At 58.0% G+C, this 9772-nt stretch overlaps 2 protein-coding genes across 4 annotated transcripts; both read right to left on the bottom strand.

The window, feature by feature from the left end:
• Window positions 1-16: 16 nt before the first annotated feature.
• Window positions 17-2066, bottom strand: LENG9 (leukocyte receptor cluster member 9). The gene has a single exon (XM_042918877.1). It carries the CDS (start codon window positions 1687-1689, stop codon window positions 67-69), a length of 1623 nt encoding a protein of 540 aa, XP_042774811.1. The 5' UTR covers window positions 1690-2066; the 3' UTR covers window positions 17-66.
• Window positions 2067-2918: 852 nt separating this feature from the next.
• Window positions 2919-8049, bottom strand: CDC42EP5 (CDC42 effector protein 5). Of its 3 annotated transcripts, none has more exons than XM_042918923.1 (3): window positions 7648-8049; window positions 7248-7405; window positions 2919-3429 (listed from the first exon to the last, which is right to left on the bottom strand). In XM_042918923.1, the coding sequence occupies exon 3, from the start codon at window positions 3427-3429 to the stop codon at window positions 2968-2970; it is 462 nt and encodes a 153-aa protein (XP_042774857.1). In that variant the 5' UTR covers window positions 7248-7405; window positions 7648-8049; the 3' UTR covers window positions 2919-2967. The 3 variants fall into 3 exon arrangements, 2 of the variants coding, with proteins under 2 accessions (XP_042774857.1, XP_042774856.1); XM_042918922.1 differs by having other exon boundaries at window positions 7248-7383; XR_006197128.1 differs by lacking the exon at window positions 2919-3429 and adding an exon at window positions 5503-5542 and having other exon boundaries at window positions 7248-7383.
• Between the last annotated feature and the right edge of the window lie 1723 nt (window positions 8050-9772).

Genomic DNA, 9772 nt, shown 5'->3' with positions numbered 1-9772 from the left:
GGACTGGGTCTTCTCCTGTTCTTTAGGGTGGAGATCTACCTCCCCCAGAGGTCTGAGCAGGGGCGGTCACCCCAGGGGCATCTCAGCCAGGGGCTGGTAGGTATCTCCTGCCCTGCCCACGCGGCACAACCAGAGCTTCCCCAGGGGCTGGCTCCCTAGCTCCTGTCCAGGGATGAACTTGGGCTTGGGGAGGCAGACTTGAGAACCTTGGGGCACCTTGGCCAAGGTGAGGTGGGGGTGTAGCCCCCCTAGGGGCTGAACTACTCTGAGCCCCTCCGCCTCTAGTCTCTGTCTCAGCACTTGGGCCATATTTTCCAAGGAGGGGCAGGGAGGGGCACAGAGTACATGGTGCCTCAGGAGAAGCAGGCGCGTAAACCTCACCTGTGGGGGTGCCTGAAGCCCTGGAGCCGAGAGCGCACGTCTCAGTGCACCGAGGGCCCCGGCTACCTCCCCAGGGCCTGCTAGCCTCAGGAGGGCCAGTGTCAGGTGCAGCGCGCCCGCGGGTACCATGAACGCGGCGCACGAGGGCGCGGCTCGGACCAGCTCTTCTTGGGCCCTGGCTACTCTCGCCTGCAGCCCAGGGTCAGTCACCATAAGAGCCACAAAATGCGTGGGGCGGGGCTGGCGAGGCCCCGCGGCCCTGGCCCCAGCGGCCTCTCCGCAGTCTGAGGGCCAGGCCCCGGGACCCCACTCTGCTTCGGTTTCCGGGAAATCTCCCGCGGACCTTCCCGGGGCAGCCTGGGCCTGCTCCTTCCCGTCCCGTGGCTCTGTGGTCCTGGCTGCGGTGGCTGGCCTCCGCCCCACTTCTAGTTCTGTCCAGTGGGGTGCTCTGTGCTCTTCCACTCGGATGTTGGCAGGGGCGGCAGCTACGCCGCCGAGCGCATCCTTTTCGCTGTGTGCGTCCTGGGCCCCGTGGGTGTCTTCGCCAACGTGGGCATCCTCGCTATCACGCGCGTCCTCGCCATCATACGCGTCCTGGGGCCCGTGGGCATCCTCGCTGTCACTCGCATCTCGGGCCCCGTGGGCATCTTCGCAGACATGGGCATCCTCACCGTCGTGCGCGTCATGGGGCCCATGGGCGTCGTCTTCGCCGACATGGGCATCCTCGCTGTCACGCGTATCCCCAGCCTCAGGGGCGTCTTCGCGGGCACGCGCATCCTCGCCATCGTGCACGTCCTGGGGCCCGTGGGCGTCTTCGCCGACATGGGCATCCTCACCGTCGTGCGCGCCCCCGCTGTCGAGCGCGTCCAGGATGGTGGGCCCGCGACCAGCCGCCAAGCCCGAGCCGAAGACGTGGTCTGTACGCGAGGCGCGGTCCCACACTAGGCGGCCCCGGAAGCGGAAGTAGCGCACCCGGTGCTGCGGCACAGCCAGCACGCCGGGTCCCAGCGCCGCCAGCGGCTCGTCCCAGCAGAAGGCGCAGAAGGGCTCCTCGCGCACGCCCAGGAAGCGGTCGGCGTAGCCCACAGAGAAGTCGGCCGGGTCGAGGCGCGGGTCCCAGCGGATGCGCTGGATGACGGCCGCGGCCGTGCGCAGCGGCGGTTTTTTGGCCCCGGCCTCGGCCTCGCGGCTAGGCTGTGCCGAGGCCGGCGCCCCGGGGTGGGGCTGGCGGCAGCGGGCGCCGAAGCGGCAGCGGCCCTCCAGGAAGAAGCGGCAGGCCGACGGCGGCGACTCGGGCTCGGCCGCCATGGGAGCGGAGTGCGCCGAGAGCCTCTGCGGGCCGCCGCAGACCCGGCCGTGACGTCACCCGCCCCGCCCCCGCCGCCCCGGGAACGGCGCACGCTCGCTCGCGGAGCCTCCGATCCCGGGCCTGGCGGACCGTTCTCCACGGAGGTGCCCTCAGGCGGTCTGGCCCCCGCCTCCTCCGCGGACCAGCGATTCACGTGTGTGGCCCGCCCCCGCTCCAAAGGGTTTACACGCTCGGCACCGCCTCCTGGGTGCCGGCCTCCGTCAGTGCCCTCAAGGAACCGGATCCTCCTCCCTCTGCCGCCTCAGCCCAAAAGATTTACCGGTGCGACCCCGCCCCCTCTGGGGCCCCAGGGTGCCCGGCTTCGCCCTCCGCCGCGTCTGCGTGTACAGCCCCGCGTCTTCCAAGTTCTTAGAGTCTGGCTCCGCCCCCGCCTGGTGATTTGTATGGAGGTCCCGCCCCCTCAGGGGCCCTCGGGGAGGGGGGGTGCCTAGGTTCCACCCTTCGCCTAAGAGTTGCAAGTGTTGCCCCGACCAGCTCTGGCCACTCCCGCCTGCAGCGAGACAACTGGACCCCGGCAGGCTGAAATTAGGTAGCCGTGACATGGGACGCCGCTGTCGCCCTCGAGCCGACACATCCGGGGCTGGGAGGGTCTCTCCTCCACCAGGACCCAGCCTCTTCCCGGACACTTACCTGTGCGGCCACTCACAGGATAAAGGGCAGCTTCCCCAGGGGGTTCACTGGAGACGCGGGACTGCACTTGGTCCTCTGGAGCGAGTCAGGTGGCCCCCCCGGGAGCGACTCAGCAGCCTCCCGGGCAGCGAGTCACTCCGGCCCGGCCGCAAGTCAGGTGCCCCACCCCCTCTCCGGAGCGAGTCAGCGGCCCCCTCCTGGAGTGAATCAGGTTGCTCCCCGGAGCAAGTCAGGCCAGGCCCTCCGTCAAAATTGATGAATGAATGAGGCTGTGAAAGCCCACACGTGGGGACACCGCCCCTAAAAGGGGCACCGTCTAACCACGCCTCTCCTCTGTTAAAGGGGCCACATCTCACCAGGGCAATCATCCGACCTCGACTTCGGTCCAGTCTTTTTGGGGAATAGAGGTCGAGGTGACACACTTGGCCCTTAAAGGCGCCGGGACCCCGTCACGGACACCCCTGCTCCCCCGCCATGTTCCCTTCCTACGTGCAAAATAAACAGGCAGAACCCGGGGCAGAGACCTTAGCCATTTATGTATAAAGAAGTGGGGTGCCAGATGGTAAAAGCATCAGGAACAGGGGTGCCTACAGGCCGATGACGTCGTCCCTCTCGAGGTCCGCGTTGGGGTGGCAGCGGGCCCTGGGGTGCTGTGCCCCAGAGCTGGGGTCCAAGTCGGGCTTGGCGGCAGCGGCCCCCGGGCGCTCCGCGTCCATGACGCCCAGCACCGCGTCCAGCATGGAGGGGCCTAAATCCAGGTGGAAGGACAGCAGCGGGTCGGCGGGCGCGGGCGTGCGGAGGACCGGCGGCGGGGGCTGCGGCACCGCGGGCGGCGGCGCGGAGCGCGGGGCCCCGGCGGGCGGCGCCCGGGGCTCGGGCGGCGGCCCGCCGCCGTGACGGCTCAGGAACGAAGTGTCCCCGAAGGCGTCGCCACCGCGCCCCACGTGCAGCGTGTGCCGGAAGTCGCCGAGCGGCGCGGAGATGGAGAGTGCGCCGCGCTCCGGCCGCTTCTTGGGCTGCGCGGGGCCCAGCTGCTTCAGCACCGGCATCTGCGGGGTAGGGCCGGGTCAGCGCTGCCTCCTCCGGGAGCGAGTGAGCGAGCGAGGCCGCGTTCCCACCCTGGGCCTAAGGCAGCGAGCGGTTCAAAGGAGGGATTACTTCCATTTGACAGGTGGGGAAACAGCGGCTCCCGGAGGCCCGAGGTCGCAGACCCCAACGGAGGTTGGCCCGCAACCACCACGCCATGCTGATTCCACTAATTACTAATATTCGAGTCTCCCTACAGGCCAGGCAACAGTGCTTCACCGACTCTTCCGAGTGTTTCCTAAACTTGACGGAGAAACTCCGGCTTCTGCCCGACAGAGATTCCCAGGCCCCTTCCCTGAAGGCGGGATGTCTTTGTCCATGGAGGGGAGGGACGCAGGCACAGTGCCTGGGACCCACCACACTTGGAGAGGCCTAAGAGAATGTTAAAATGTTTTAATCTATTTTAAAACGTGTGGGAAAGATTTGCCTTTACACCAACACAGCTATAAAATATAAATTAATATATGTCCACGAGACCTTTGCCTAGGGCACAAGCAAGTCCCAATGCAGGCCTGCCTGGAAACTCAAATTCAGGTCTAAGGCGGGCCTGGGAATCTGTATGCTTGCACAGCATTTTATCATGAGTATTTGATTCCGAAAGAGACAATATAATGTCTTGCTTTTTGCAAATTTCTCTAAAAATGAGCAAGAACAGCGCAAATTTGAAGCTGGCTGCTTGTGCACTACAGGAATAGCTGTGTTACTACCTCGTGGCTTCCCTGGGCTCTATGTTACCTGGAAATGCCTGCCAACCTTTGCCCACATCCTGGAACCTGGCTGTTTTTATGGAACTTTTGGGAGGGGCTTTGATGACCTTGTACTTTTGTTTTAACAGTCACTGTTATCATCATCATAATAATAATAAAAAATCGCCTTTCTGTTTGAATTGAAGCACCACCCTTTGCCAGCTGTATGAGTGGGATAAATTATGTGATTTCTCTATGTCTGTTTCCTCTCTATAAAATGGATAAGGGGTGCCTGGGTGGCTCAGTCGGTTAAGCGTCCGACTTCAGCTCAGGTCATGATCTCACAGTTCGTGAGTTTGAGCCCCGCATCAGTCTCTGTGCTGACAGCTCAGAGCCTGGAGCCTGCTTCAAATTCTATGTCTCCCTCTCTCTCTGCTCCTCCCCCGCTCATGCTCTGTCTGTCTCTCCTTCAAAAATAAATAAAAAACATTTAAAAAAATGGATAAAATAACACCACCTTCCTTGAAGGGCATGTAGAAAATTCTCAATTAAAGAAAACTGTACTTGTAATAGTGCCAGCCAATTGGTGGTGCCAGTTGTTGGGGGGGGGGGGGAGGAGGATGTGTCCCCAAATAACTAGAACACAATTTAGATTTGATAAAACCCTATGAAGAAGGTAAAGCAGTCAGCACTATTCTTTCAGTAACTAGCACTCTGGGAAACATCACTGATAATGCAGAGAAAAATTAAAGCTAAAAGGATTTAAAATAACCATGGCTGGATGTGTTCTGAGGATTGTCCTTTACCCCACCCCAACACACACGCACGTGCACACACACACACACACACACTTTACGTTTATTTCCCTGGAAAAACCAGTCTTGATTTTATCACCTCTGTAGTGTTTCTCAAACTCCCCTGACCTCACCTAGATGAGTAAATATATTCTAATTATAACCTGGCACGTAATGGCCTTTCCTCCCCACCACTCCCCCAATAAAAGGGAACAAACATTGGATGAAACAAGACTTACAAGCTAAGGCACTCAGATGTTTTCAATCCTAATCTATTTTATTTGTTTTAAACGCTGACTTTTTCTCATTAATGAATTTCAATCCACAGTGTAAAATAAAAAGAATCTGCTCCCAGAGCTAGTAGGTGCCCATCATTACTGTGGAGTGAGCTGCAGGTGAAAAGAACACCGAATGGGGTGCCTGGGTGGCTCTATCAGTTGAGCGTCCGACTTCGGCTTGGGTCATGATCTCGCGGTTGGTGGGTTCAAGCCCTGTGTCGGGCTCTGAGCTGATAGTTCGGAGCCTGGGGCCTGCTTCAGATTCTCTGTCTCCCTCTCTTTCTGCCTCTCTCCCACTCAGGCTCTCTGTCTCTGTCTCTGTCTCAAAAATTAAATTAAAAAAAAAAAAAAAAGATCACAGCTCAGCCAACCGCCCAGGTTTCGGTCTGGCTGTGTGGTGTGTGTGGCCTTGGGCAGGTTACTTAACCTTTCTGACCTCATTTCCTCCTCAAAAAAAAAAAAAAAAAGGAACCTAGGGACATAGGGTGTTCCCATAACATGTCATAGTCCCTTTGCAAGAACTGGTGAGATGTTGCCAATAAAGTCTGGGCACAGGACCCAACACACACAGCCAAAGCAGAACTTCAGTAAATGTTCAGTGGCCACCTTAGATCATTCTCCCAAGTCCCAGAGAAGGACACACTCACAGAGGGAAAGAGACTTGCCCAAGGTCACAAAGCCAGCTCTGTGGGACTCCGGAGCCCAGACTTACCACTTCCACTGCCTGCTGCCTCTTGAACTGAGCCCTCCCTGGGCAGCTCTCAGCCGCTGGCTCTTCGCCCTGCCCACGCCCTAGCTTGTCCCTCATGCCACCCTTCTGTGGCTCTCCCAGGCCACGTTACCACCATTTTCCCAGTGCCTGGCCAAACACACCTTTCCGTGGGACCCTGAACTACCTTCCTCAACCTTAAATCTCAGTTTACTCCACTGAAAAATGGGAGTCGGAAAGCCTGTTTGCTAGGCGTGCTTGAAAAGTATATTCATGATGCTGATATTGTATTTCCTAAGCCCTTATTCTGGGCCAGGTGGGGGCCTAAATGGTTTACTCAAATAAACAAACTCATTCAATCCTCAGAACAACCCAGTGAGGGGGGGAGACCCTTATTTTACAGATGTGGTGGCTGAGGCACAGAGAGAGGGACTAACTTGCCCGGAGTCACAGGGCAACAAATGTGGGGGTCCCGGTTTGGACACCAGGCAGAGTCTAAACTTGAGGGTCTAAAGATGGCCACCCTGTTGCCCACAGACCCCTTTGGATGGGGCGGGTGGGTGTGTTATCCCCATGGAAAAAAACAACGTCCGGAGATGCTCTAAAGTCCCGGGATTTCCTGCACCCTTGACCATATCTGTTTGCCTTGCTTTTTTTTTTTTTTTTTTTTTTTTTTCCATTCCAGACTGAGCGCAATGAACTAGAAATCGTTTTCGAGCGCGGCCTCTTGGTGCTAGCTCTAAGGGCCTCGGGTAAGTGGCTCCAGCCTCGGTGTCCTCTTAAATAGAGGGCTCTAGTCTCCCTCTAGCAGAGCTGAGTGCTCGACACAATGAGATCATGCTCGGAAAAACTCCGTCAGCCGGCCAAGGCTCGTACAGAGCGCTGTTGTTTGGCGGAGTGCTGGCGCAAGGGTGGGAGCCCGGGGGCTCTGGCCCCGAGACTCGGCTGGGCCGCCCTCCTCCCGCCTCCCTGCGCCCCTGCAGGCCCGCAGCTGCAGCTGCAGGAGAGGAGGGCACAGCTGGTTCACCTCCGTCCCCTCCAGCCCCGGCCCCGCCAAGACGGAAATAATCGCCCGCTCCAGACCCGGCCCGACCGGTTCTCGGCTCTGGGGGAGAGGTGGCCAGGCGGGTGGGGCCGAGGCGGGGCCGGGTCCGCGGGTGGGAGACACCTCCCCCCCCCCCCCCCCCGCCGTGGGCTCGCCGCGCTTGCTGGGGCCACGTGGCTGCCGCCCGCGGTCCCTTCGCGCGTCTTGTCCCGCGTGCCCCCCGGACCTGAGCAGGGGCCCCGGGACCCCGGCTCCCCGCTGCCCCTTACCTCGTGGCCCTCGCGGAGTGGGGCAGGCGCGCTCTCGGGCTCCGACTGGGACGCCCCTCTCCTTGGTTCGGAGCCCGCCTCTGCCTCCGAGTCCCAAGTCCGCGCCTTCTTCCTTTTTCCTCCGGGCGGATCACACCTGGCAAAGTGTCATGCGGGACCTGGAGGGGGGGGGGTCCAGGACCCAGGCGTCCTCCTCCTCAGGACCCCTCCTCTCTCAGGTTCCAGGGGTCCTGCCTCCTACCTCTCTTACTCCTCAGACCCAGGAGTCCCAGGTCCCAACCCCCCCCCCCCCTCCCTCGGACCCTGGGGTCCAGGCCGCCGACCCTCCCTGCCTCAGACCCAGACCCAAGGAGTCCGGGCCCCCACCCCTGGCAGGCCCTGGCCTCGAGTCCCTTCTTACCTGCACCGGGGATCGAAGTGTCAGCCCCTCTCGGGGGGCCATGGTAGGAGCCCAAACGGGCCGCGAAGTCACTGCCCAGTCCAGCCCAGTCCCTCTGGGGCAGAGAGGGTTAAGGCCCAGGCCCCTCCCCGCCTTCCTTATCCCCCAAAAGTTTTGCCTCTAGGATTTAAAGGACTAGAAAGCGGTGGTGGAAAAGCAGAGGCCTCCGGGCTGAGTGTGGGGGCGGGCCTGGGCCGGACCGGGTGCGCACAGAGGACACGCAGAAGGGGTGGGGGGATGGACAGGGCGCGCCCCCCTCCCAGCCCAGCCCCTCCTCCTGCCCAGCTTGGAATTTCCTGAAACTGGGGAAGTCTGGCTGTTTAGAAGAGTAATTTCTTCCAGATTGCAGCTGTTGGAGGAGTGTCTGTGGTGTGTGTGTGTGTGTGTGTGTGTGTGTGTGTGTGTAGAGGGAGGGCAGGAGAGAGGGAGGGAGAGGGAAAGAGAATGTGAGAATGAAACAGACAAGGTCCCTGAGTCCGCAGGAGCAGCTCTGACTCTGCTTTGGAGAGTTTCCTGGGCGAATGTCCCTGCCTGACACTGCTCACGGAAAGATCATTCCATGACTCTGAGCATTTGCACCTTTTAGTGACAAGAGGAGTCTCAGATTTGAATGTTGGGAAGATTCCCACCCCCTCCCCCTAGGAGGCACGAGGGAGGGTCTTCCCAGGAGAGTGGAGTCCCCAGAGAGGAGGCTGGTTGGGAGGAGGCCCAGGAAGGAGGCTGTCTTAGTTGTGAGCTGGGGCTGGTGAAGAGAGTCAATCTCACAGGTAACAAGGAAGTGAAGCTTGAACAAACCTCCAAGGAGGGGCGGGTTGTAGAGCTGAGAAGAAGAGGAGGACCACTCCGAGCAGGCTGGAAGTCCAGGTGAGCAGAGGAGGACCACAGGCAAAAAGCACTCTCTAAAATGCAGAGATCAGCTCAAAAGCCACCGGGAGCTTAGATTTTTGTCCTGGAGCCTGGGGTACTGAAGGGGTACCCCAGGATAGGATAGCAGGGTCGGATCCAGGTATTAGAAAGTTCCTGGAGGGTGGGCGCCGGGTGGCTCAGTCCGTTAAGCATCCCTCTTTGGCTCAGGTCGTGATCTCACAGTTTGTGAGTTTGAGCCCGGCGTGTGGCTCTGTGCTGACAGCTCAGAGCCTGCTTGGGATTCTCTCTCCCTCTCTCTCTTTCTGTCTTTCCCAATTTTTATGCTCTCTCTCTCAAAATGAATAAACTTAAAAATAAATAAATAAAATAAAATTGCAGTCCTTAAAGCTCCCCGTCCCTTTGCCCTGCTTAAAAAAAATGAAAGAAAGAAAGAAAGGAGAAAGAAAGAAAGAAAGAAAGAAAGAAAGAAAGAAAGAAGAAAGTTCCCTCTGGGATTCACAAGAGGAATGCTGCATTTCAAATCCAGCATTTTAGGGTGGATTGAGGGTGGATGGGGGGGGAGGGGTTTACACAAAACTCAGTAACCAAGATAAATAACATACTTAAATATAGATTTTTATCAAACACTTTTATTGGCGTTAAATCCACACAAAACTAAAGGAACTATTCAAAAGTGATGTCTGGTACATCCCCAGTGTTATATAACCACCACCTCTGTCCAGCTCCAAACCATTTTTATCGCCCTCTAAAGGAAGCCCCTTATCCCTAAGCCAGTCCCTCCCTATTTCCCCACCTGCAGCTCCTACAGCCACCAGTCTGCTTTCTGTCTCTGTGGATTTGCTTGTTCAGGACGTCTCACAGACACTGAATCCTACGCTATGTGGCCTTCTGTGTTCCACTTCTCTCACTGAGCATAGTGTCCTCAAGGTTCATCCACACTGTAGCATGTGTTGGTGTTTAATTCATTTTATGGCTGAATGATATTCCATGGCACAGATAGACCACATTTTGTCTAAATAAAGAACATTTTAATGCCCTATTTTGAAAATGGATGTATAAAATGAACAAAAAAAATCAAAACTTCAAAGAAAGACAGGATCGGGCTGGTGGAAAGCTTTTTTGGGTCCTGGGACAAAAGGAAAAAAATCAGTCACTCTGATCCCATCTTCATTTAAGATTTTGATATTTTGTTCATCACGGATGTGTTATTGATCCTTTT

Source organism: Panthera leo, chromosome E2 (genome assembly GCF_018350215.1).
Source record: "Panthera leo isolate Ple1 chromosome E2, P.leo_Ple1_pat1.1, whole genome shotgun sequence".
Taxonomy (NCBI): Eukaryota; Metazoa; Chordata; class Mammalia; order Carnivora; family Felidae; genus Panthera; species Panthera leo.
The sequence above is the reverse complement of the archived record's forward strand: the minus strand, read 5'-3'. Positions and strand labels throughout refer to the sequence as shown.

What these genes read in the sequence shown, in the direction of transcription:
- LENG9 (XM_042918877.1), bottom strand. Translation starts at nt 1,689, where the DNA reads ATGGCGGCCGAGCCCGAGTCGCCGCCGTCGGCCTGCCGCTTCTTCCTG.
- CDC42EP5 (XM_042918923.1), bottom strand. Translation starts at nt 3,429, where the DNA reads ATGCCGGTGCTGAAGCAGCTGGGCCCCGCGCAGCCCAAGAAGCGGCCG.